Below are 27,975 nucleotides of genomic sequence, written 5' to 3' on the forward strand. Positions count from 1 at the left end.
CAACAATGTAAACAAATAGAACATTTATTTAAAACAATAATTTTAGGTTCTTTACTGTATCAAATCTTTTTGCATCATTTTCTATTTATACCAAAAATAGGAACAAATACAGGTGTGCATAAAATTCTGTAACTTAAATTACCAGGATTAGGTTAGCTTAGCTGCCTGGATTTTTCTAAAAAAAAAAAAAAAAAAAAATCTAGGAACAAATAATTCATCCATCCATTATCTTTACCCACTTCTTCTTTTACGGGTCACGGGGGTCACTGGTGCCCATGTCCAGCCATCACTATGCGAGAGGCGGGGGACACCTGAACAGGTCTCCAGTCCATCACATACGAATAATTCAAATATATAAATACAAAAGTAAACAGACTTCAGTCTACCATAGTACATTAACCTTTAACTCTACATAAAATACAGACTTCACAGTTTTTTAAACATATTGCTCTAACATTTGTTATATTTTCAAAACTTAACCTAATATGAAATATACAGACTTCAGTCTTAACCATATTGATTCATATTTGGTACATCTTTTAACAAAATTTCAAAACCTGTGCAAACCTGCACAAAATCTCTTCTAACTCTAATTTATAAACCATCTAAATTTATCATTTAGAACTGTCTCCATGTGATGTGTCTTATCTGGCCTATTCAAGCCTGTTAAAAAGACAAATTACATTAAGTTTGTTGTACAACTTGTCTATAAGTTAATATGAGGAAAAACAGTTACCTTTGAGCTGCAGCTGCATCAGAGCTTCTCCTATTCGTTGTTTCATGGTGAAGCTGTGGTGCGGCTTATTGCAGGATAATCTCGATGATCTTCCCAGGTGTTTTAAGCATCCTCTAGAGAGCCTGCTGGTCTGCCTTAGTGCAGCTGGAGAACCACACTAGGAATCCATAGGTTAATATACTTTCAATAGCACAGTTATAGAAGTTCATCATAAGCTGCTGAGGAATTTTGACCCATTTCAGTTTCCTCAGAAAGAAAAGACGCTGCTGGGCCTTTCCGATGGCTGAGGCACTGTTAGTACACTGTTAGTGTTTCATCTCAAACTTGTCCTAAATGCCAGTAAAACCAAAGGGATGTTTTTTTTCAAACAGGAAGTCAGTCCCATCAGTTCTTCCTCGGATTTTATCCTCAAATGGTGTCCCTATTGAGTTTGTTGATTCCTATAAATATTTGGGTATCTTGGTCGACTTGCATCTCTCGTTTAAGATTCACGAGGAAAACCTAGAAAGGAAACAGAAAGTTGAATTGGGTTTCTTTTTCAGAAACAGATCCTGTCTAACTCTGAATGCTAGGAAACGCCTTGTAACTGTGACTTTCCTTCCCTCCATTGACTACGGTGACATCTATGAACGCTCCTACAAGAACCCTGCAGATGGTGCACTAAGATTCATAACTGGCTGCAACTACCGTATCCATCATTGCACCCTGTATTCACTGGTTAACTGGACATCATTAACTTCACGCAGACTCTCCCACTGGTACATTTTCATCTTTAAATCACTTCTTGGTCTGCTGCCTTCATACATCTCCTCCTACATGTCTCTGCGCGAGTGCAGCTACAGCGTGCGCTTTCAGAACATTATTACATGCAGTGTTCCCTCAGTGAGGACTGAACTAAGCAAAAGGGCCTTCTACTACGCTGCTTCTGTTTCCTGGAATAACTTGCAAAAAGATCTGAAGCTCTCGACCTGGACCTCTCTAAGTTGCTTTAAACATCTATTAGTTCCTGGCAAGAACCAATGCAGACATGTTCCTGTTTTTAGTTTTCTAAATCGCCTTATAATCTAGCTGTTTTTTGCTACTGTTCCTCTTGATTATCATTTTGGTTGCTATTTTGTTTTGATTGTTTTGATTTGTAAAAAAAAAAATAAGACAAACTTAAATTTGTATACCTATGCCTATTTTATGACTGTCTATTGTTTTTGTTGTTATGAACATGTTGTCATCACTCTTTGTTAAAAAAATCAGGTCTCTCTTGTAAAATGAGTCCCCGAGGCTCAATGAGATTAACCTGTCTAAATAAAGGTTGAATGGTTGAATCAAAAGTACCCAGGTCAAGTTTTCTGTCCCATTGAGCCTTGGGGACTCATTTACAAGAAAGACCTGATTTCAACAAAGAATGATGACAACAGTGAATAACAATGACAACAATAGACAGTCACAAAAGAGGCATACAAAATTTAATTATTTTAGGATTGAAGCATTTTAAGACATGCGTTGTTCTCTGCAGAAAGCAATTACCGGTATTAATGTTTTATTATCAACTGAATTATTTAGCATTATTATTTCTGACATTTGGAGGAGGCATCATCTTTGATCTATTAAGTCATTTCTTAAACTCTAGTCATTTTCTTTCTGAACTTGAGTCAAATCTAGAGGGAAAAAGTCAATCTCCAGTAAAGGTTTAGCTGTTTGATCTTCAGTTGTTTCATCTCAGAAATAATTTTAGCTCATCTTGTTCAACATAAACATGCTAAATAATGAAACACATTCAACTGTTCAGGTCAGCTGCTGCCCAATGTGTTCAAGTCTCACGCATGGGGAATCCTGCACACGTTGCTGGAGATGTTCAGCTACAGGATGCACCATATCCAGCCTCACTACAGAGTCCAGCTGCTGAGTCATCTGCACAGCCTCGCTGCAGTACCACAAACCAACCAGAACCAGCTGCATCTGTGGTAACTTCAGCACTCACGGGTCCACACTCGTTCAACATTATCTACAAACAACAGCAAGATTGTAGTTGCTTTGTAGCAGCAGATTTCATTTTTTGAGTGAGAATTTGTAAAAAAAGAAACTCCACAGCAGCAAACAAACGTAAAGTTGTGCTTTCTTAACCTGTTAAAGAAAAAAGTAGGTGAATTTTTTTTCAGTCATGAACAAAATGACAAAGTTGGTTACAGGAAGGAATGCTAGATGCTAACTGTGTTGTGTTCCCACATTTAAATAGTACAAAATTGAAGAAAGACTTGTTTTGTATCATTTAGTGTATTTACATGCTTATTTAGTTACTTTATCAGCTTCACTTCTGCAGACGAGTGTTTTTACAGTGCTTTGTTTTTTGTTGCGTTAAAAACACTAAAAGATAATCAGGATAACGGCCTTTATTATAATCTCTCTGGCTATCTTTAGTTTGTTTGCATTTTTTGATCAGGTAGAAAGAATGGTTGAATGTGATGACAACATTGTGCAAGTTAAAACAAAAAGCTGAGAGTTTGTGGCCCGACTGATATATTGTTATTGTCACAGCGTCTCATGATGGACTTTAAAACTGATTGAAGCAAACATACAAATGAAAAGAGACGCAACAGATTCACGTTTTCGTCTGCATGAAGCTTTGCTGCAAGTTCTGCATCGTGTCCCAAAATAATACACTATTTTAGTCATTCTAATGATGAATTATGTTCAACAAAGTTTAAAATAGTCTAACTCCGTTCTGAGCTGCAGTCTGCAGAGCCACACCAGGCTGTAGTTTTCCTGTTGTTGTGCTAACTCTATATGAGTAACAATGCTGATCTTAGTGATGTGAATAGGGTCAGTAGTCTTGTTTCAGCAGGTGTATTATTGTTTAATAAATGTATTTTTACATGCCTGGTTTGATTTCAGACGTTTTTATTTCTGTCCTCAGTGTTGAGAGCACAGCTCTGCGTCTGATCACAGCGTTGGGCAGTTCAGAGGTACAACCTCAGTTCACTCGCTTCCTCAGTGACCCAAAGACAGTTCTGTCTGCTGAATCTGAGGAGCTGAACCGAGCCTTGATCCTGACCCTGGCCAGAGCCACACATGTTACTGGTACCTCTCAGCCTGGATCATTGTTTTTTTTTCTTTGAGATCAGATTACTGATTGATTTGGTCAATTTCATTTAGGGCATTGTTTTATTTGTTAGTTGTTTTTTGCTTATTCTAAAATTATTTTCATCTTTACCACGGTTTTTCATGCAGGATGGTCACTCTTTTTCTTTTTCTGTAGATTTTTTCACAGGGTCTGACTCCATCCATGGCACCTGGTGTAAGGACATCCTCCAGACCATCATGAACTTTACACCTCACAACTGGGCCTCACACACACTGTCCTGCTTCCCTGCTCCTTTGCAGGTGCAAACCTGTTAGCTCCTGCATACGCAAAGGGAAATAAATGACTCAAACACTTTATTCTTATGTAATAACTTAACACCTGCGTGTTTGCTCCAGGCATTTTTCAAGCAGAACAACGTTCCTCAGGAGTCTCGTTTCAACCTGAAGAAGAATGTAGAAGAGGAGTACAGGAAGTGGAAGTCAATGGCCAATGAGAATGACATCATCACCCACTTCTCCATGCAGGGCTCTCCTCCCCTTTTCCTGTGTCTCCTGTGGAAGATGCTGCTGGAGACTGACCACATAAACCAGATCGGCTTTAGGTCTGCAGCGGCTGTTTTGTATTTCTAAATTAAAACTCTTTCTGTTAAACTTTAGTCTTAGTGAGAAATAACAGACTACTGAAAATCAGTTATTTACATTAGAAAATAGCAGGTATTTTAAATCACATCACTTGTTCTGGATTTTAGCTTACCACACTGCTTTAATCCTCATAAATCATGTCTTGATGCATCTCACCAATGATTTGGGGACTTTTTACATCCATTTGGCTCAATTACATTCATTTGGCTCAATGTTCCCTTGCCCGGATGTGGGTCACCGGGGTCCCACTTTGGAGCCAGGCCTGGAGGTGGGACACGCTGGCGAGCACCGGGTCGCTGGACTTTCACCCATGGGGCCCGGCCAGGCACAGCCCAAAGAGGAGATTTGGGTCCCCCTTCCCATGGACTCACCACCTGTGGGAGGGGCCAAAGGGGTCAGGTGCAATGTGGAATGGGTGGTGGCCGAATGCGGGGACATTGGCAGTCTGATCCTCTGCTACAGAAGCTGGCTCTCGAGACGTGGAATGTCACCTCTGGTGGGGAAGAAGCCTGAGCTGATGTGTGAGGTTGAGAGGTTCCGACTAGAAATAGTTGGACTTACCTCTGGAACCAGCCTCCTTGAGAGGGGATGGACACTCTTCCACTCTGGAGTTTCCCTTAGTAAGAGGCGCCGAGCAGGAGTGGGCATGCTTGTTGCCCCCCATCTTGGTGCCTGTATGTTGGGGTCATCCCCGTGAAAGAGAGGGTAGCCTCCCTCCGCCTACGTGTGGGGGGACAGGTTCTGACTTGTTGGTGCTTTTGCGCCAAACAGCAGTTAATATTATCCACCCTTTTTGTAATCCTTGGTAGAAATGCACCGATCTGATACCAATATCGGTATCGGTCCTGATATAAAAAAAAAAAAAACTTCTGGATCGGGTATCAGTGACAATGTGACCTATCAATGACTGGGCAGATCTGTTCACTCTAATTCTATGCTTTGTGCTCTGAGTGACATCACGCGCTAGCGAACTTACTGCACAGATTGTTTTCAAAATGGAGCGAGCGAAAGGATCAGCCATCTGGAACTATTTCACCCTACCTCAGCCAACACATTCGGCAGCCACTTGCAATACGTGCACATCAATGGTTCCAAGGGGTGTCACTAAAACTTCCAGTTATAACACTACCAACTTAATCAAACATCTCCAGAGATTTCACCCTAAAGAGCACACTGAGTTTGTTGAACGGAATTCAGCACTGTTTTCCCTGTATCGGATTGGTATTGGATTGGTATCGACCGATGCCAAACCTCAGATATCTGTATCGGAAGTGGAAAAAGTGGATTGGTGCATCCCTAATCCTTGGAGGGGGTACTGGAGAGTGCCCCTCCTGGGGACTCCCTTGTTCTGCTGGGAGAATTCAGTGCTCACATGGGCAATGACAGTGAGACCTGGAGGGGTGTGTTTGGGAGGAACGGTCCCCGTAATCTGAATCTGAGTGGTGTTCTGTTATTGGACTTCTGTGCTCATCATGGATTGTCCATAACAAACACCATGTTCAAGCATAAGGGTGTACATATATGCTCTTGGCACCAGGACACCGTAGGCTGCAGTTCGATGATCGACTTTGTTGTCATATCATCTGATCTGTGGCTGCATGTCTTGGACACTCGGGTGAAGAGAAGGGTGGGCTGTCCACTGACCACTACCTGGTGGTGAGTTGGCTCTAATGGTGGGGGAGGATGCCGGTCAGACCTGGCAGGCCCAAACGTATTGTGAGGGTCTGCTGGGAACGTCTGGCAGAGTCTCTCTTGAGGCAGAGCTTTGACTCCCACCTCCAGAAGAACTTCAAACACGTTCTGGGGGAGGTGGGCGACATTGAGTCCGAGTGGGCCATGTTCCACGCCTCCATTGTCGAGGTGGCTTATTGGAGATATGGCCGCAAGCTTGTCGGTGCCTGTCGCAATGGTAACCCTCAAACTTGTTGGTGGACACAGGCGGAGATGCTGTCAGGCTGAAAAAGGAGTCCTATCGGGCCTTTTTGGCCTGTGGGACCCCAGAAGCATCTGATGGGTACCGGCTGTACCGGCATACAGCTCGAGTGGTCGTTGAGGCAAAAACTTGGGTGTGGGAGGAGTTAAGAGAGGCCATGGAGAATGACTTCCATACGGCTTCAATGCGATTCTGGTCCACCATCCGGGGGGGGGGGCAGGTACACCACCAACACTGTATATAGTGGGGATGGTGTGCTGCTGACCTCATCTCGGGACATCATGGGTCGGTGGACAGAGTATTTCGAAGACCTCAATCCCACCAGCACATCTTCCACTGAGGAAGTGAAGCCTGGGGACTTTGGGTTGGGCTCTCCAATCTCTGGTACTGAGGTCACTGAGGTGATTAAAAAGCTCCTCGGTAGTAGGGCCCCAGGGTTGGATGAGATTCACCCAGAGTTCCTTAAGGCTCTGGATGCTGTAGGATTGTGTTGGCTTACATGAATGCAATATTGCGTGGACATCGGGGGCAGTTCCCCTGGATTGGCAGACCTGGGTGGTGGTGGTCCCCTTATTCAAAAAGGGGGACCGTAAAGTGTGTTCCAACTACAGGGGTCTCATGCTCTTAAGCCTCCCTGGTAAGGTCTATTCGGGGGTTCTGGAGAGGAGGGTCTGTCGGATAGTCGAACCTCGGATTCAGGAAGAGCAGTGTGGTTTTCATCCTAGTCGTGGAACATTAGACCAGCTCTACACCCTCAGCAGGGTCCTGGAGGGTGCGTGGGAGTTTGCCCAACCAGTCTACATGTGCTTTGTGGACTTGGAGAAGGCGTTCGACTGCGTCCCTTGGGGAATCCTGTGGGTGGTACTCCGGGAATATGGGGTATCAGGCCCTTTGATAGGGGCTGTTAGGTCCCTGTATGACTAGTGTCAGAGCTTGGTCCGCATTGTCGGCAGTAAGTCAGGCTCGGTCCCAGTGAGAGTTGGACTCCGCCAAGGTTGTCCTTTGTCACAGATTCTGTTCATAACTTTTATGGACAGAATTTCTAGGCACAGCCAAGGTGTTGAGGGGATCTGTTTTGGTGACCTTAGGATCACATCTCTGCTTTTTGCTAATGATGTGGTCCTATTGGCTTCATCAGGTCATGATCTACAGCTTTCACAGGAGCAGTTTGCAGTAGTGTGAAGCAACCGGGGTGAGGATCAGTGCCTCCAAATCTGAGACCATGGTCTTGAGCTGGAAAAGGGTAAAGTGCCTTCTCTGGGTTGTGGAGGAGGTCCTGCCCCAAGTGGAGGAGTTTAAGTATCTCAAAATCTTGTTCACGAATGAGGCAAAACTAGAGCGAGAAATCAATAGGTGGACAGGTGCAGCATCTGCAGTGAAGTGGGCACTGTACCGGTCTGTCATGGTGAAGAGAGAGCTGGGAAATCTTTTTAAAATTCCTCCATCATTAGTTACTGATTCATCCTGTTGGATTTTGCTGTTCTAAATTGTTTCAATAAGTTGTTTTTTTTTTCTCTCAACATCAGGGTCTTGGAGCGAATTGGAGCTCGTGCATTGGTGGCTCATGTCCGCACCTTCGCTGACTTCCTCGTCTACGAGTTTTCAACTTCAGCTGGCGGACAGCAGCTCAATAAGTGCATTGAAATACTCAACGACATGGTCTGGAAATACAACATAGTCACACTGGACAGGCTCATTTTGTGTTTGGTGAGGTCATAACAATGAAATATAAGTTTTTTGGGGATCAACACAAGTCTTTACACTTCTTCTTTTCCACGGCCAGGCGATGCGTAGCCATGAAGGAAACGAGGCTCAGGTTTGCTACTTCATAATTCAGCTGCTTTTGTTGAAGCCTAACGACTTTAGGAACCGAGTCAATGATTTTGTGAAGGAGAACGCCCCCGAGCACTGGCTGCAGAGCGACTGGCACAGCAAGCACATAAGCTACCACAAGGTATATGTAAAACCAACAATCCATGTATTGAGTCATGTCATTCTTTGAATAGATTAAACAGAAAGCATAATGTGAAAGCAGACCAGATTTAAATACAGTGAGGAAAATAAGTATTTGAACACCCTGCGACTTTGCAAGTTCTCCCACGTAGAAATTATGGAGGGGTCTGAAATTTTCATCTTAGGTGCATGTCCACTGTGCGAGACATAATGTAAAAAAAAAAAAATCCGAAAATCACATTGTATAATTTTTTTATAATTTATTTGTGTTACTGCTGCAAATAAGTATTTGAACACCTGTGAAAATCAATGTTAATATTTGGTACGGTAGCCTTTGTTTGCAATTACAGAGGTCAAACGTTTCCTCTAGTTTTTCACCAGGTTTGCACACACTGCAGCAGGATTTTGGCCCATTCCTCCACACAGATCTTCTCTAGATCAGCCAGGTTTCTGGGCTGTCAATGAGAAACACGGTGTTTGATCTTCCTCCAAAGATTTTCTATAGGGTTTAAGTCTGGAGACTGGCTAGGCCACTCCAGAACCTTGATATACTTCTTACGGAGCCACTCCTTGGTTATCCTGGCTGTGTGCTTCAGGTCATTGTCATGTTGGAAGACCCAACCACAACCCATCTTCAATGCTGTAACTGAGGGAAGGAGGTTGTTCCCCAAAATCTCGCAATACATGGCCCCGGTCATCCTCTCCTTAATACAGTGCAGTCGTCCTGTCCCATGTGTAGAAAAAACACCCCTAAAGCATGATGCTTCCACCCCCATGCTTCACATTAGGGATGGTGTTTATGGGTTGCTACTCATCATTCTTCGTCCTCTACACACGGCGAGTGGAATTAAGACCAAAAAGTTCTATTTTGGTCTCATTTGACTACATAACTGTCTCCTATGATTCTTCTGGATCATCTAAATGGTCATGGGCAAACTTAAGATGGGCCTGGACGTGTTCTGATTCCAGCAGGGGAACCTTTCGTGCCATGTGTGATTTTAAACTATGAGTCTTAGTGTATTACCCGCATTAACCTTGGAAATAGTGGTGCCAGCTCTCTTCAGGTCATTGACCAGCTCCTCCCGTGTAATTCTGGGCTGATTCCTCACCTTTCTCAGGATCATTGACACGCCACGAGGTGAGATCTTGCATGGAGCCCCAGTCCGAGGGAGATTGACAGTCATGTTTAGCTTCTTCCATTTTCTAATAATTGCTCCAACATTTTATCTTTTTTCACCAAGCTGCTTGACAATTAATTGCCCTATAGCCCTTTCCAGCCTTGTGGAGGTCTACGATTTTGTCTCTGGTATCTTTGGACAGCTCTTTGGTCTTAACCATGTTAGTAGTTGGAGTCTTACTGATTGTGTGAGGTGGACAGGTGTCTTTATGCAGCTAACGACCTCAAACAGGTGCTTCTAATTTAGAATAATCAGTGGAGTGGAGGTGGACTTTTTAGTGGCGGACTAACAGGTCTTTGAGGGCCAGAATTGTTGCTGATTGGCAAGTGTTCAAAGACTTATTTGCAGCAGTAACACAAATAAATTATGAAAAAATCACACATTGTGAATCCTGGATTTTGTATTTTTTTTCTCTCGCAGTGGACATGCAACTATGATGAAAATTTTAGACCCCTCCATGATTTCTAAGTGGGAGAACTTGCCATGTTGCAAGGTGTTCAAATACTTATTTTCCTCACTGTAAAATGTTTTTGTTTTTTTCATCAGAAATACCCAGAGAAATTGTACTTTGAGGGTCTTGCAGAGCAAGTCAACCCTCCCATGCAGCTTCAACAACAGTACCTGCCAATCTACTTTGGCAATGTGTGTCTTCGCTTCCTGCCCGTCTTTGATATCGTTATCCACCGCTTCCTGGAGCTTCTTCCTGTCTCCAAATCTCTGGAAACGCTGCTGGACCATCTGGGAGGACTGTACAAGTTCCACGGTGGGTGTAGATATAAGACACTGAGGTTGGGTTTTTACTAAAGCTACTGACATCTGCATCGTTTCTGTGGATCAATTCATATTTTCCATTGTATTTTTTTCCCCACAGACCGCCCGGTGACATACCTGTACAACACCCTTCACTACTATGAACGGCATCTGAGAGACAGAACCAACCTGAAGAGGAAACTGGTCCATGCCATCATGTCTTCACTGAAGGTAGCACACACAGAGACGTTTTATGTTTTTTAAAATGAACAGCAGCGCCTTTTAAATTCTGATGTTCTGTTTATCAGGACAATCGTACCCCGGGTTGGTGTCTGAGCGAAACGTATTTAAAATTTGGAATGAACCCCAGAGAGGATAACGTATTTATCCCTGATGACACCTACTACTGCAAGCTGATTGGACGCCTTGTGGACAATATCCTTTAATAATCCCTCGTTGGACAGAACTGTCACTACAGCAACATTAGATAAACACTACTAGCTTCTGTTGTACCTCCATAGTATATTTGTGTTATATCTCCCTTTACTAATGAAATTAAAAGTTCATTTTAGTTTATTGTATTGTCCTAGTAAGTCATTACCATAAAACTAGACACACTTTGTTGAAAGACCTTGTGTGGATGCAGTGTTAAACCAGACAAATTAATCTGGGAACAAATAAAAACATTTCCTCCTTCAGATGTCTTTTTTTGTCCTTAACTCTTCCCCACCCATGGCGGGAAAGTCACCTGGTCCCTTCCCCAACTGTGACTGGAGATTCAACGAGTTCCCCAACCCCGCAGCTCACGCCCTGCACGTCACCTGTGTGGAGCTGATGGCTCTGTCTGTCCCAGGACAAGATGTCGGCAACGCTTTGCTCAACGTTGTGTTGAAGAGGTGCGACACATCATTTGTGGTAGAATTCAGTCCAGGTTCCTTGTCTATCTGCTGATTTCTGGTTTTCAAATTTATTGAATGTTAAAATTATTTATTATTACTAATTATTATTATTATTATTATTACTATTTTCATTTGCAATCTTTCAGTCAGCCTCTGGTTCCCAGAGAGAACATCACGGCTTGGATGAATGCAACTGGGCTTGTGATCACTGCACTTCCTGTAAGAAAATGAACTCAAATTTTTACTTTATTTTTGTTTTTCGTGACAATAAACAATCACAATTTTAAATTTTCTTTGATTGCTTCTAATCTTTCGTTCTAGGAGCCCTACTGGATCGTCCTCCACGATCACATCGTGTCCGTTCTCAGCTCTCCAGCTCTGACATCGGAGACAGAGTGGGGAGATTATCCTTTCGCCTTGCTCGACTTCACTGCTTGCCACCAAAGCTACAGCGAAATGAACTGCAGCTATGTGCTAGCGTTAGCGCACGCCATCTGGCATCACTCATCCATTGGACAGCTGTCTCTGATTCCCAAGTAACGGTCTTTCTTTCTCAATTGTCCAGAAACATTTCGTCTTCATCCGATACTCGTGTGATTGTGCGTGTGATTGTGCGTGTGTAGATTTCTGTCCGAGACCCTGAAGCCCATCGTCAAGACAGAGTTCCAGTTACTTTACGTGTATCACCTGGTCGGGCCGTTCCTGCAGCGCTTCCAGCAGGAGAGGACACGATGCATGTTGGAGGTACGTTCACCAAATATTAGCTGACATAAGCAGTATTTATGTCTCTGTCACATTTTTATTGTAAACTTGTGTGTTTGTGTATTAGATTGGTGTGGCTTTCTACGAGATGCTGCAGGCCGTCGACCAGCACTGCCATCATCTCAGCTACATGGACCCAGTCTGTGACTTCCTGTATCACATTAAATACATATACACCGGAGACAGTGTGAAAGAACAGGTGAGCAGAGCAACGTGCTGAAAGACCCATCCCCTTTTACGAGGAGAAGACATTGTTGGGAGATGGAAACAAAATATTATCACAGTTGACACAACCAAACATTTATTTTCCACATTCGTCTTTTAAAGGTAAATTTACCAGCAGGGACACAAGAGATCACACTAATAACAGACGGTTCTGCTTCTTTCACTCAGTTTAGCAACAGATCAAGTTGTGGTCAAAATAAATTCTGTAGTTTTTGCTGTAGAGGGCCTGAATTGAAAATCGAAACTAACATAGTTTAGTCTGAACTTGATAACTTGGATCGTTTTCTTATTGTGAAACAGAAAAAATCTTAACAGTATCTTTGTCACTAAATCGGATAAAATTGTGATATTAACAACCAGATTGTTACTATTAATATTCAGTTTAATTCAGTTTATTTATATAGTGCCAAGTCCCAAGAGAAGTCATCTCAGGGCACTAAACAAAAACATTTGTATATATAAAAAATAAGATAACCCTATTTATCTCAGGAGCAGATTGCTTTGAATTTAACTTCATTGCAGAACTCTCATCTTGAGCAAGCACAAAGACAACAGTGGAAAGGAAAAACTCCCTCGTGAGGAAGAAACCTCTAGCAGAACCAGGCTCAGGACAAGCGGCCATCTGCTTCGACTGGATAGGTTTGAGATGAACAGGAAGGAGGAACAATTCATTTAAGGAAATGAGGTCAGTTTGTCCTCCAGAAGTCTAAGCCTATGGCAGCATAACAAGCCAACCCTAATTATAGGATTTATCAAAAAGGAAAGTCTTAAGCCCAGTCTTAAAACAGGACAATGTGTCGGTCTTACGGACAGAAACTGGAAGTTGGTTCCACAAGAGACGAGCCTGATGACTGAAAGATCTTCCTTCCATTCTGCTTTTGGAATCTAGGAACCGCAAGTAAGCCTGCAGTCTGAGAACGAAGTGCTCCATTAGGAAAATATGGAACAACAAGATCTCGAATATAAGATGGAGCTAGGTTGTTGAGAGCTTTGTAGGTTACAAGTAAGATTTTGAGTTCAATTCTGGACTTGACAGGAAGCCAATGGAGAGAAGCTAAAACTGGAGAGATATGATCTCTCCTACTAACTCCATTTAAGACTGTGGCAGCAGCATTTTGGATTAACTGAAGACTTTTTAAAGAAGTATTTGGACACCCAGCTAACAAACCATTGCAATAGTCCAATCTACATGTGATAAATGCATTAACCTGTTTCTCTTCATCATTTTTAGATAATATGTTTCTAATTTTAGCAATATTATTCAGGTGGAAGAAGGCGGTTCTCGTAACACTTTTAATGTGGGTGTTAAAGACATGTCCTGATCAAAAATAACACCAAGATTTTTAACATTCAAGGTGAAGGCCAGATTATGGTAATGCCATCCAAGGAGGGCAAAAGACTGCAAAATTTATTCCTAAGATGCTCAGGTCCAAAAAACAAAACCTCAGTCTTGTCTGTATTCAGAAGTAGAACTTTTAGGGTCATCAAGGCTTTTATGTCTTTAAGACATTCTTTTAGTCTTTTTTTATTTATTTATTTTTTTTTTCTTTTTTTTTCTTTTAGTCTAAGTGATTTGATTCATTGGGTTTCATGGACAAATATAACTGTCTATCATCAGCATAACAACGAAGCTTTATCCCATGCTGTTTAGTAACTTTTTATGTAATGGAAGCATATAAAAGGTAGCGTATTGGTCCAAGCACTGAACCCTGAAGAACCCCATGACTAACTTTGGTGTATGAAGAAGGGTCATTATTTCCATTTACATAAATATGATTTAAAACAATTTAGAGCCGTTCCTGTAATTCCAATATCATATTCAAGTCTCTGTAGTAGAATCTTGTGATCAACTGTATCAAATGCAGCACTGAGGTCTAACAGGACCAGTGTAGACACCTGTCCATTGTCAGAGGCCATGATAATATCATTAGTACCTTTCACCAGTGCAGTTTCAATGCTATGGTGAGCTCTAAACTTTGACTGAAACTCCTCAAACAGATTATGTCTTTGCAGATGTTCACGCGACTGACCTGCAAGTATTTTCTTTCAAATTTTTGAGATGAAAGTTAGATTGGTAGATATACTTCTATAGTTATCTAGGATTCCTGAGTCAAGGTTATGTTTCTTAAATAAAGGTGTAATTACAGCAATCTTACAACGTTGTGGTACGTAACCATTCATTAGAGACAAATTAACCAGATCCAAAATTTGGTTATTAATTTAGGGAAATACCTCTATAAATTGGGTGGTTGGAATGGGAGCTAGCAAATGTGGATGGTTTAGATGAAGCTATTGTTTTTGACAATTCAGAGAGCTCAACAAGACAAAAATAGTCCAATTCAGGATCTAGTGACATTTTTTAAGTTGTCTCATCTGACATTGAACCAGAGGCGATAGTAGGAATGCTGGTTTGAATTTTTCCCCTATTTGAAATAATTTTATTTATAAAGAATCTCATGAACTCATCAGTGCTTATAGTTGTAGGGATACGTGAATTAACACAGATAGGATTTTTCATTAGACTAGATATGGTACTGAAAAGGAACCTTGTTTTTTTTCCTCATCTATTAAAGATGAATAATATAAAGTTCTAGCTTTGCGGAACACATTCGTCACTGCACATCACGTGGCGTCTCTGGGCAGCACGTCTAATCCCCAAAATGTCCCCCGGGCGCTTTCAATAGCTGCCCACTGCACCACCTGGTGGTGGATGGGTTAAATGCAGAGACTAATTTCGCCATTGTATGGAAACATACAGTGCTGACATTGTGATGACATTATTATTATTATTATTATAAGATAGCAGGCCATCTCCAAGCTAAGTAAAATTCTTCGTTAGTGGAGCGCAATTTTCTTTCCAACTTTCTAGATGTCTGTTCTATTGCATCCCTCCTGACCGCCAGAGGGCGGTGCTAAAAGCACTGAATGTTCCCTTCACGCATGCGCTGTTCGAGTAGTAATACCAACGGAGTCACAGGTGTGACATGGATGATCAATCAGAGGCTATATAGCCTGTTATCATCTGCAGCTCTTCTCCTTTTTTTTCTCGCGCACGGTTCAATACAGGGCCTCAGCCCTTTGGATTTTTGAAATTTTCACCGTCGTCAGAGGCCCGACTGCCTGTTGGCGGGAGTAGCGTTTTCGCCCTCCTAGGGGCTGCGATGGTTTAACCTTGTTCAAAGGTATTTCTGCTGTTCGTTGGGGTCTACGGTGGTTTGTTTTCATTGGTGAAGGCAAGCATTCGCACACCCTCTCCCAATCATTTTCACCATCCTCAAACGGTTGGACTGAGCTAGCGTTGCTGGCCTCTCTGAGTTCTGGCCTTGTCTTAATTGGTGAAGGCAAGCGTTCGCGCCCCCTCTCCCAATTGTCCTCTTTTTACCAGCCGAGCTAGCGGCATTAGCCTGTCTGAGTTTCTTTGCCTTGTTAATTGGTGATGGCAAGCGTGCGCACCCCATCTCCCAATTCTCTGCCTATCCTTTCGTCCTTGTTTTCACCCTGTATCCTGGACGTGGCTGGTAGTGGTAGCCCCTTTGACGAGTTGCAGTTTTTTACTTGATTGACTTGAGTAAACTGCCTAAAATAAGGAGCATGTACAGCTCTCACTGCTGCACAGATTGTGGGGCCATGCTCCAGGCAGATGACGGTCACAACCTGTGTCCTGCCTGCCTTGGACATGACCATCTGGTGGAGGCCCTGTCAGAGAACCCCTACATGAACTGTAGCTTTATGCCTCATGCTGTGAGGGTGGTTCGGCTGACCCAGTTTCGCCCCGACCTCAGCAGTGACCTCCCGCCTTCTGGGCAGGAGGCTCCACCTAGGCGCTTGAAGCACCGGTCTGAGGCCGCAGTCTCTGTGGCCCCTCCTAGGAAGAGGCGAGCCAAGTCTGACCAGGGTCTCTCCACGAGGGTGGAGCAGCTGTCCGCAGACTTGGCGGAGATGAAGTCCCCTTTTCATCGTTCCTCTCTGTCCAGGACAAAACGATGGTTTGAGAGAGGAGTAAAGGAGGCCATCTTTGTGAAAAGAAATCGTCCATCATTAAACAGGGGTGGAGGCCTCCGGGTTCAACTGTCCCCCTCTTACAATGCTGTGATTGCTAGTATCACTCAGCCCTCTGTGAGTAGTAAACAGCCATCAGTGTGCTAATGACCCATTGTTAGGCTGATGGTCCTTCTTGAGCATGTGATCAGCTGGTTTTGGTTGTCAGCAGCAAACTGGTTGATCCACTCTGAGAAGGTGCTATTTAGGAGACTGAGCTGAAAACAGCACCTCAGACTGAGGAAGTCTCTTGGATGAGAGACGAAACGTTTCTAGATTTTTTTGCTTTGTTTTGTTTTTTGCTTTTTTGAATGTCCAGAGGACCAGATTGAACTTTTTTGGATTTTTCTACCTGGATTATTGAGCATGCATCAGGATGTTTCTTTAAATTACTTTTTTGGTTTTGAACCAGTTTGACATGACTGTCGATGAGGAAGAGGGCCGGCATCGGAGGAGGGGGCGTGCCAAAGACACCATCTTAGCACCAACATAACTGGTTTGTTCCACTTTGGAGTAAGCTGTTTTGGGGGAAGAATCAGTTTTGTGTTGTGTGTTTCCTTGACTGATTGAAGCCTTCCGGATTTAAGGCGAAACGTTTCAGCAAAAAAAGAAACTGTCCAGATGACCTGACTGAAAATTGTTGGATTATATACCTGGATTATTGAGCATGGACTTTTTTGGCTATGTAACTACGGTTCTATGAATCCCAGATGACCACCAGAGCTTCTCTGTCACTCAGAATCCTTGCATTCCACAAGAAGATTCTGTAGGAGCAGAGCTGTGGATGACGACAGGCTATATAGCCTCTGATTGGTCATCCGTGTCACACCTGTGACTCCGTTGGTATTACTACTCAAACAGCGCATGTGCATAGGAACATTCAGTGCTTTCAGCACCGCCCTCTGGTGGTCATCCGGGATTCATAGAACAGTAGTTACATAATGTAATTTTCGTTTTAAAGTACATAATTCAGAATTGAATTAAGTATCAAGTCTCCTCTGATTGATTACTTTCTTTTTCAGCTGAGCAGTTTTATCAAGTGAACTTTGCAAAGAAGTTATCAACCAGATAATCTAAGTCACTGCTCTCTGATGTTTTACTCTGCTAAACCGAGCAAAACTGTGATGGAATGGAAGAGACTCTTTAAATTTGGTTACAGAATTTTCTGATAAACACCTGCTAAGATGAAATTTATTCTGTGACTGTGTAGTCATTGAATGTAAATTCAAAGGTTATTAAAAAGTCATCAGACAGAACAGGATTTTGATATGACATCTGGCTCCTGAAGAGAAGCAGCAAATATAAAGAAGCTGCTTTGGAAACATTTTACTTGTGTACAGACTGAGCATCTAGTAGCTGAGTTAAATTCCATTTCAGGGTGTCTAGTTGAGACACAAACAAACAAAAGCTGGTCTCTGAACACGTGCTTTGGTGAAAAAAATAGATTAGTCCCTATGAATGTATGTAACTGTCAGATGACATTTTGTTTAGAGATAATTTTTCCAAGAGATGTGCTCATCCTAATTTTTTATTTAGTTTTTTTTTTTTTGTTTGTTCAGGAAAACAACTCATCAGGTTGAATAAAAAACATAACTTGAAACTGGACTTACTATTTGGCTCCAGAGTTGTCCTCCGAGCATAGGTTTAACCAATTTCATTGACCGGGAGAGGACAATGTGTGCAAGATGTATTTTATTTAAGAATCAAAACGAATCACCTAAATGAAGATGATAAAATCCATGTTTACTCTGACCTTCTTTTATAAACGGATTTAAAAATATTTGTATTTTGTTTTTTATGTGATTGCTTTGCTTCTTGTGAATTTGTCTACTTCTGTGTATTTGTGTGTGTGTGTGTGTGTGTGTGTGTTTGTGTGTGCGTGCACGTGCATGTGTTTACGTCTGTCCAGGTGGAGAAAATCATCATGACTTTGCGTCCAGCCATGAAGCTGCGTCTTCGCTTCATCACTCACAGCAGCATGATAGAGACTTCCACATCAGCTGCTAGCAGCGCCTCCACATCCTCTGCTGCCTCCTCCTCCTCGTGCACCCCTCAGCCCCCTCCCTCCTCACTCTCCTCTTCCAATGCCACAGCCTCTCCCTCCTCCTCCTCCTCCTCCTCGCAGCACACACACACACCATTGTAGATAATCTGCACAAACAGGAACACATCAGCAATCATGACGGTGGTCTCAAACACATCACAGACAGATGTTTTGCTTTATTGAATCAATATGAATTTTAGTGTTGTTTTGTAATTGTTCATCATGTCTTTGTAAACAAAAACACTTGAGCGGACTGCGATTTTCAAAATAAATCTGTTTAACTCAACTTTACATGTATCAATGCTGTGGAACAGGAAGTAGATTGTACAGATTGAATCTCTGGCTCTGATGATGGCTCTCAATTAATATGTTATATTTTATTTTGTAGACTTTTTATATTAAACATTTTTACTTTATTAAAGGCTGTATAATAAAAAAGGTTCAAATATATTCAAGCATTCTTCATTTAATGTGAACGCTGTGCAACATAATCAATAGTCTGTTTTATTGTTCTATCTATTGATTCTTTTGTCTTTTGAACCGTTTCTTCTCAAAGTGCCAAACTCTTGGTTTTCAAGCTGATCTGGCTGCCTGCTGGTGAATCAGATGTGAACGACTAAACTTCCTGTCAGGTCAGTTTATCCTCATCCTGCTCTCCGAGGAGAAACACCTTCTCAGCAGGTCAGACCTTCAGGCAGGTCATGCTCGTGTCGGCTCGGACTAACCGTCTGCGTCATACTAATTAAACTGATTCCAAATTTTAACCGCCCAGATCAGGTTAGAAGTGTGGGTTGATATTCCATCCATCCATCCATGCATTATCTTTTACCCGCTTCTTCCATTATGGGTCACGGGGGTCGCCGGTGCCCATGTCCATGTCCAGCAATCACTGTGCGAGGGGTGGGGTACACCCTGGATGGGTCACAAGTCCATCACAGGGCCACATAGAGACAACCATTCACTCTCTCACTCACCTAGGGACAATTTAGTTACCAATCAGCCTAACATGCATGTTTTTGGTCTATGGGAGGAAACTAGAGTACCCGGAGAAAACCCTCACATGCACGGAGAGAACATACAAACTCCACCCAGAAAGGCCCCCGGATCGGGATTTGAACCAGGGACCTGCTCGCTGAGAGGCAGCAGCTCTACCAGTGGCGCCACCGTGCTGCCTGTTTAAAAGGCAGTTGAGAGCAGAGTAATGCAGAGGGAGCGCTGTTGAGGCCCTTTCCAAAGCCACCCAGCTAGAATAAGTGGTATCCTTACCCAACCAGAATAGTAGAGCTCTGATATTAGCTGCCCAGTAATAATGCATGAAATCAGGAAGTGACATGCCTCCAAGCCTGCAAGGAAGTTGTAAGACCCTCTTGGCAAACCATGGAAGCATTTTATTTCAAATGAACGCTGGCTGTTCAGATTGGTGAAGAATGATTTAGTAAGGAAGATTGGCAGCTTCTAAAGCCGGTATAGAAATTTAGCTAGAATATTTATTTTTACAGAGTTTATTCTACCCCCCAGACTGTGAAGTAGGAATGGCCATCTAACAATGTGATGCTTAAGGTTTGCCATGCCCATTAGAGGTAGGTAGATCGTTTTATAGAGGTTTTTACGATCTCGGGTAACTCAAATGCCAAGGTATTAATTTAAAACAAATTTTAAAAAGTACAGCGTAAGATTTTCTTTTCTGTAAAGGTCATAGGCATCATCTCACTTTTTTGAAGATTAACCTTACAGACGGATATTTTCCTGAATTTTTGAAGCAAAGTAAGTTTTTTCATTCAGCCTTTGTTTAGACAGGTAAATCTCATTGAGCCTCGAGGACTCATTTACAAGAGAGACCTGATTTCAACAAAGAATGATGACAACAATGAACAACAGTGACAACAATAAACAGTTATAAAAAGTCACTACTTTTTTTTTTTTTAACAAATAGGATGGCTAAAAGAAAAAGGTAGCCAAAAAAAACAGCTAGATTCTAAGGCGAATGTAGAAAACTAAAAACAGGAACATGTCTGCATTGGTCCCTGCCAGGAGTCCAACAGATTCTTCAAGCCACTTAGAGGTCAAGGTCGAGAGCTTCAATTGTTTTTGTAAGGTATTTCAGGAAACAGGAGCGGAGTAGGAGAAGACCCTTTTGCCTAGTTCAGTCCTCATTGAGGGAACACTGCAGGTAATAATGTCCTGAGAGCGCACGCCGTAGCTGCACTCACGCAGAGACATGTAGGAGGAGATGTATGAAGGCAGCACACAAGCAGCAAGTAATTCAGGAATGTTTGTAAGAGGGTCTGATATATACAAAAGCATGTCATCTGCATATAAAGAAACTGTGTTCTGTACCATCCATCTAACGCTTGTTCTGAGGTCAGGTCGTGGGGGCAGCAGCTTCAACAGGGAGGCCCAGACATGTCGTTCCACAGCCACTTCTAGCTCTTCTGGGGGGACCCCAAGGTGTTCCCAGGCCAACCGAGAGACATACAGTGCCTTGCAAAAGTATTCTGCCCTCTTGAACTTTTAATCTTTTTGCCACATTCCAGGCTTCAAAACATAAAGATACAAAATTTTACTTTTTTGTGAAGAATCAACAAGTGGGACACAATCGTGAAGTGGAATGAAATTTATTGGACGTGTCAAACTTTTTTAACAAATAAAAAACTGAAAAGTGGGGTGTGCAATATTATTCAGCCCCCTTACGTTAATACTTTGTAGCGCCGCCTTTTGCTGCAGTTCCAGCTACAAGTCTCTTGGGGTATGTCTCTATCAGTTTTACACATGGAGAGACTGAAATTCTTGCCCATTCTTCCTGTAAAACAGCTCGAGCTCAGTGAGGTTGATGGAGAGCGTTTGTGAACAGCAGTCTTCAGCTTTTTCCACAGATTCTCGATTGGAATCAGGTCTGGACTTTGACTTGGCCATTCCAACACCTGGATACGTTTATTTGTGAACCATTCCATTGTAGATTTGGATTTATGTTTTGGATCATTGTCTTGTTGGAAGATAAATCTCCGTCCCAGTCTCAGGTCTCTTGCAGACTCAAACAGGTTTTCTTCCAGAATGGTCCTGTATTTGGCCCCATCCATCTTCCCATCAATTCTGACCATCTTCCCTGACCCTGCTGACAAAAAGCAGGCCCAAACCATGATGCTGCCACCACCATGTTTGACAGTGGGGATGGTGTGTTCAGGGTGATGAGCTGTGTTGCTTTTACGCCAAACATATCGTTTTGCATTGTGGCCAAACAGTTTGATTTTGGTTTCATCTGACCAGAGCACCTTCTTCCACATGTTTGGTGTGTCTCCCAGGTGCTTGTGGCAAACTTTAAACAACACTTTTTATGGATATCTTTGAGAAATGTCTTTCTTCTTGCCACTCTTCCATAAAGGCCAGATTTGTGCAGTGTACGACTGATTGTTGTCCTATGGACAGATGCTCCCACCTCAACTGTAGATCTCTGCAGTTCATCCAGAGTGATCATGGGCCTCTTGGCTGCATCTCTGATCAGTCTTCTCTTTGTTCGAGATGAAAGTTTAGAGGGACGGCCGGGTCTTGGTAGATTTGCAGTGGTCTGATACTCCTTCCATTTCAATATGATTGCTTGCACAGTGCTCCTTGGGATGTTTAAAGCTTGGGAAATCTTTTTGTATTCAAATCCGGCTTTAAACTTCTCCACAACAGTATCTCAGACCTGCCTGGTGTGTTCCTTGGTCTTCATGATGCTCTCTGCGCTTTGAACAGAACCCTGAGACTATCACAGAGCAGGTGCATTTATACGGAGACTTGATTACACACAGGTGTATTCTATTTATCATCATCAGTCATTTGGGACAACATTGGATCATTCATAGATCCTCACTGAACTTCTGGAGTGAGTTTGCTGCACTGAAAGTAAAGGGGATGGATAAAATTGCACGCCCCACTTTTCAGTTTTTTATTTGTTAAGAGTTTGACACATCCAATAAAGTTCATTCCACTTCACAATTGTGTCCCACTTGTTGATTCTTCACAAAAAAAATTAATTTTATATCTTTATGTTTGAAGCCTGAAATGTGGCAAAAGGTTGAAAAGTTCAAGGGGGACGAATACTTTCGCAAGGCACTGTAAATAAAATGAATATTAAATTTACAATTAGGGATGTTTTTAGTAGTGATATAAGTAAAGTTAAAGACCAAATTATTATTTTCTTGAAAAATACAAACTTAATAGAGAGAATTTAATTGAGTTATTAAATTATTTTCACAGAAATAGATTTTTTCCCCCGTTTATGTCCTGTCCACACTTCTCTCGTTGTTGTCGTAACGCACTGAGGTAACGTGAGCCTCCACTCGGCTCCTTTTCAAAATAAAAGCTGAAAATAAAAAGTTCTTAATACTTGAAAAATAAATATTTAAAAGCTGTGTATAACTGAAAAATATGAAAAACAAATAAATAAAAGTTGTTATTAGCTGAAAAATAAATAAATAAAAGCTGTTAATTATATCTATGTCTTTCTGCCATGTCAGGGACCACTCTCACTTCAGACTGACTCTAGAAGACCCCAAGATGTTGCCCAACAATGTTGACCAACATCTGATGTTGAATTTCATTACTCAATAATGAGTAATAACTTATTCAATAAAAAGTCTGTAATTTGTCAATAATAGTCAATAATTCATTCAAGAATAGATTATGGGTGTTTGGTATGGCTCAGTGGCTAAAATGGGTTGGATGTTAGAGAAATTACTTAATTTTCGATTACCTGAATGCACAAATTCCTTCATTTATAGTTAAACTTTAGGAAATCAACTTTTTTTTTCTTGTGAAAAAAATATCAAAATTAACTTTAAAATCCAATCCAGGATTAAGTAACAACTAGCAACACCCTAACTGTACTATGTTCTGTGTTTCCAACAGATGCTATGATGACTTCTAAAAATGGATGTCCCAATAAACACAATAAAAAAATTCAATGATGCATCAAATGTTGTCTGAGTATGTTTTAAGGTAATAACAAATGTGAAATCTGGAAAACAAAGAGAATTCCTGAATCTGTCTTGCGTGCTTTGATGTGTACATAAGTTTATTGGAGGTCCTGAAACAACTTTTCTGAGAACACAAAGATTTTTATTTTACCTTTGGCCAAGATGTCAGTTTGAAATCAGGCTGCTTACTGCAAAACCAAGAGTTTTTTTTTAAGACAGACAGTCTTCATTTGTATTGTTTTGTCGACTAAGCTAAATGTAATTTCTAAAATATGTTTAAATCTGATCTCATCATGCAGCATAAGCACCTGGGTACAGGTGTGAGGGCCAAAAGTCTGGTTATGTACTGACTCCTAAATGTGCTTGTTTTCTACTGAAACATGGAGTAGGTTGACCTTTAAAATGTGAGACAGCTGAGGAAGTTAACCAGTAAACAGAAATACCTGCTCCAGTTGCAGAAATCTTACAGAAACTGACAATCACTCATCTGTAGTGACTGCAGGTTGAACAAGAAAATGTGAAGTTAAAGGAAACCTCCTTTGTCCCAAGGCCAGTTTAAGTATCATTAATATTTTTCTTTCTTTATGAATCGATTGTAACTTTGTTCACATTTTTCAACAACCAAAATGGAATTTGTTTTTTAATGTTATGGCTAGGTATTAAAAAAACCCTAACATTTAGCTCTCCCCACTACCCAGTTATGTTGCTCTTATTTTGAAATGTAACCGGAAGTTCTGTTAAGAGAGTCGAAAAAAGAAGTTATGGAGACGCCGCGGCAGTATACTGGAACCGAGACGCCGCCAGTGTTGAATCTGAGACGCCGCTAATGTCGAACCAGTTAACACCATAGACATAATATGCCTGTGGTTAACACAATCTGCCAATAACACCTTGTTTTTAGACATAATATGTCTGTGGTTACGGCATTTTATCGTTCAGCCTTTTTTTCTATCGTCCAATCAGATGTGGCCGGCCAGACACGCCTATTTTTCTATCGTCCAATCAAATATGGCCGACCAGACACGCCTATTTTTCTATCGTCCAATCAGATGCGGCCGGCCAGACACGCCTATTTTCATATAGTCCAATCAGATATGACCGCCCAGATACGCCTTCCGAATTTGCCTGCAGAGATACCTACTTGGCAGAGATACCTAGGAGAACCTCTTCTCCGAAATTCTGTTCCCCTGTGAAAATCTGTTCCCCCTGTGTCGGGAGCGCGCACTGCAACCAGAGAGGCGGGTCCGACCGTCTTCACGGCTCATCTGATACATTTCTCGGTAAAACGAGACCACGTAATCGTGTCACGGTTGTAACTTTCATTTTAATGGGCATCTCCTGGTAAATAAATAAATGAAAACCTCAACAACAACAAAAAACCTGGTCTTGTGTGGGGTTATACATACCCTTCGTGTTTTGTTTTTTTTAATCGCCGAGAGAATCTACAGCTTTGGTCATGTTCATTTTATTCTGACAAATATGAGTCAGACACCAACACCTCATGCGTATTTATCATTTTTATTGCTAATGTAGAAGGATGGAAGCTGGTGAGAGCAGGGCACGGAAAATGAAACTTCCTGAAAACAAATATAGGCTTTCTGGTAAATCTCGTTCATATGAAAAATATGACACTATTGAAGAACAGATATTTCTAGCTGCTATTTTTTTGCATTTAATGTCTGTTTTATTTCTCTCTCTCTCTCTTATTTCTCGTAAGGAGAAAAAAATGCTTAAACCTCAAAGTACGTGGAACACAAGATTTCAGCCTGAAACACACTCAGTAATGTTTTGGTGATTATTTAATCATCTTGACATTTAGGTTCAATCATCACACACAACTCCTTGAGAATTTGGAAACATTTGCTGGGTTTTTTTTTTTGGCCAAAGTTACCTGAAAGTATAAGTTACCTGAAATAAACTGTCCCACCCCCGACCAGGTTTTTTGTTGTTGTTGAGGTTTTCATTTATTTATTTACCAGGAGATGTCCATTAAAATGAAAGTTACAACCGTGACACGATTACGTGGTCTCGTTTTACCGAGAAATGTATCAGATGAGCCGTGAAGACGGTCGGTCGGACCCGCCTCTGGTTGCAGTGCGCGCTCCCGACACAGGGGGAACAGATTTTCACAGGGGAACAGAATTTCGCACAAGACGACTTGGACGGTCCCTAACACAGATATCCTATAATCATATAATATAAGTGTTTATATATGATATGTATAGTCCCTAAGCGAACCATTGCGTCTCTGAGGAGGGGAGACTGAGCGCGGCCTGCTGGATCGATATCAGACTTCCGGCATCGGATCGAACGAGAACAACACACCGCTGAAGCCGCGGAGCTCGAGTGTTCAACGTAAAACTAACTTTACCACGGTCGATGTTTGGGTAAAAGATTGACTCCTGGTCTTGCAAACATGGCGATTTCGATGGAGACGCAGCTGCAGAGCATCTTTGAAGATGTTGTGGTAACGTTCATTTTCGCAAACTGATTTAAAAAGTAGCTGGTATTTATTAGCGTTACATTATTACAGCCAAAGTTTCAGTTTCATTTCCGCACTGTTAGCTTTCCTCACGTTAACCGTGCAAACCATATATATATATAAACACTAGATCCCTCATGGACCGCTAGTGCCCATTAGCGCTGACGAGCCTTGACCATCATGATATGATGTTTAAAATAGAAATACATCGTTAGGCCGAGGTTGTGGGTGTGACCTGCACGTTCCTGAGAGCCCACAGACAGACCAGCTTTTTGGGGACTGCACCTATTATTCTACACCTCGGAAGGGTGTCTACATTTCTATCTCCATTAATGTGGCCCGAACCGCAACGTGGACCCCCACAAAAGTTCGCAGTTACCATGGCGACATATTTTGCTAACAAAGATGTCAAATTTCTCAGTAAATGAATAGGAGAAAACTTCACAGAAACTGAGTAACGTATGGAGCCATTTTGGTTCAATATGCAAGGAAGGCACCTATTATTACCTACCTGTTATTATTATTATTTAGTAATAATAATAATTAACATTAATTATTAATGTTAATTATAAATATAAATATGAATAATTATTACTATTGATAAAAAAATCAATGTGCTTATCAATTTTTTTATTAATATTAATTATTTATAACATATTAATGATGATTAATATTAATAATTTGCATTAATTACCAAATATTATTATTAATCAGCAGCAGCCTGGCAGTCCCCGTCAAAGTTTCTCCAGGAACTTTCTAGTGTTGAGTTCCTGTAGTCCTGCAGTTTTCAAGCTGAAATGAAAACGCATAATGAATATGAACTTTACAGTATATAAGCTGTACATATAAACACACGGAGGTATCTCACCTTGTGAATGACAATAAAATATGTAAATTTATTAACATTAATGGACTTATAATGATGCACCTACTCTTTGAAGGTCAACCGATGGTACCACATCATCTCTGTCGGACAGTCTGATCAGTTTTATCAAAATTCTTCTGTTTAAAATCCTCACTGCTCAGATGAATCCTCCTCAAAGATACTTCCACCTCTTCCTCACGTCTTTTTCTTTGGGAAACCTTAAAAAATGAAAACGGGAGATTTGTATCTACACAAAAACATTGTACAAAGGAGGTCAATCTTATTTTGTAACTACTTCCTATATTAACAAAGTCCATGCTCAATAATCCAGGTATACAATCCAACATTTTTCAGTCAGGTCATCTGGATGGTTTCTTTTTTTTTGCTGAAACGTTTCGCCTTCGATCCGGAAGGCTTCATCAGTCAAGGAAACACACAACAACACAAAACTGATTCTTCCCCCAACAGCTTACTCCAAAGTGAAACAAACCAGTTTTGCTTGTGATAAGATGGTTTCTTTGGTACGCCCCCTCCTCCATTGCCGGCCCTCTTCCTTGTTGACAGTCGTGTCAAACTGGTTGAAAACAACAAAGTCCATGCTCAATAATCCAGGTATACAATCCAATTTTTTTCAGTCAGGTCATCTGGATGGTTTCTTTTTTTGTGCTGAAACGTTTCGCCTTTGATCTGGAAGGCTTCATCAGTCAACCCCATCTTATCACATCCATCTTATCACAAGCAGAACTGGTTTGTTCCACTTTGGAGTAAGCTGTTGGGGGAAGAATCAGTTTTGTGTTGTGTGTTTCCTTGACTGATGAAGCCTTCTGGATTGAAGGTGAAATGTTTCAGCACAAAAAAAGAAACTGTCCAGATGACCTGACTGAAAAATGTTGGATACTTCCTATATTCTCCCTATTTTTAATTTTTAAATTTCTTAGAACAAAACTCCAATTCTGATGCATATCGGTTGATCATGATAATGATCCAAAGCTACTGAAATTGTGAGTATGCTTGTTAGAAAAATATTCCTGTCATCAGATCTCAGTCAGCTTCATTGCAGCTGAACACCGTGTTACACTGAACATCATCAGCTGGTGGACATAAATACAATACAGTAATATTCTATTCACAAAATACTAACAATAATATGTTCATCTTACTTGTGAAAAGTTATCCCCCGAGACCTGACGTCAACAGTCCGTCGATTAGAACAGAAATAAGCTGCGAAGTGCTGAAACATCTTCTGCTTGAACCAAATAAGGACGACCGCTCCAAGATGGCGGCTGAATTTCCTGCAAGATGGCGGCCACATTTCCTGCACCCCAACAGCCAATGGGGGATCTAGTGTTTATATGATATCTGTGGCGCAAACACCCCCACCCCTACAAAAAAACTAAAAAACTTCCAGTTTATTTCTTTAGCACCAAGTCACAACAGA

The 27,975-nt window shown here is 41.5% G+C and overlaps 2 protein-coding genes across 2 annotated transcripts in view; both read left to right on the top strand.

Moving 5' to 3' along the window:
• The first annotated feature begins 2,228 nt into the window (after positions 1 to 2,228).
• Positions 2,229 to 18,337, top strand: LOC119417863 (mediator of RNA polymerase II transcription subunit 23). The gene is made up of 16 exons (XM_037685118.1): positions 2,229 to 2,259; positions 2,520 to 2,694; positions 3,645 to 3,808; positions 3,987 to 4,111; positions 4,208 to 4,413; positions 7,913 to 8,093; positions 8,170 to 8,340; positions 10,064 to 10,280; positions 10,389 to 10,498; positions 10,576 to 10,702; positions 10,998 to 11,163; positions 11,313 to 11,385; positions 11,488 to 11,702; positions 11,790 to 11,910; positions 11,996 to 12,127; positions 18,101 to 18,337. Exons 1-16 carry the CDS (start codon positions 2,229 to 2,231, stop codon positions 18,335 to 18,337), a joined length of 2,451 nt encoding a protein of 816 aa, XP_037541046.1.
• A 7,269-nt stretch (positions 18,338 to 25,606) lies between these two features.
• Positions 25,607 to 27,975, top strand: part of LOC119417864 (mediator of RNA polymerase II transcription subunit 23) — a 71,053-nt gene continuing 68,684 nt past the window's right edge. The window contains exon 1 of the mRNA XM_037685119.1: positions 25,607 to 25,657. Within this exon, the coding sequence (XP_037541047.1) occupies positions 25,607 to 25,657 (51 nt within the window). The remainder of the gene's footprint in view (positions 25,658 to 27,975) is intronic.

This window comes from Nematolebias whitei, chromosome 12, assembly GCF_014905685.2.
Source record: "Nematolebias whitei isolate Nwh7 chromosome 12, NemWhi1, whole genome shotgun sequence".
NCBI lineage: Eukaryota > Metazoa > Chordata > Actinopteri > Cyprinodontiformes > Rivulidae > Nematolebias > Nematolebias whitei.

Coding starts and splice junctions, on each gene's coding strand:
- LOC119417863 (XM_037685118.1), top strand. CDS start 2,229: ATGCGTTGTTCTCTGCAGAAAGCAATTACCG. Junction 3,809..3,986: donor CAGAGCCACACATGTTACTG/GTACCTCTCAGC, acceptor CTTTTTCTGTAG/ATTTTTTCACAGGGTCTGAC. Junction 12,128..18,100: donor GAGACAGTGTGAAAGAACAG/GTGAGCAGAGCA, acceptor ACGTCTGTCCAG/GTGGAGAAAATCATCATGAC.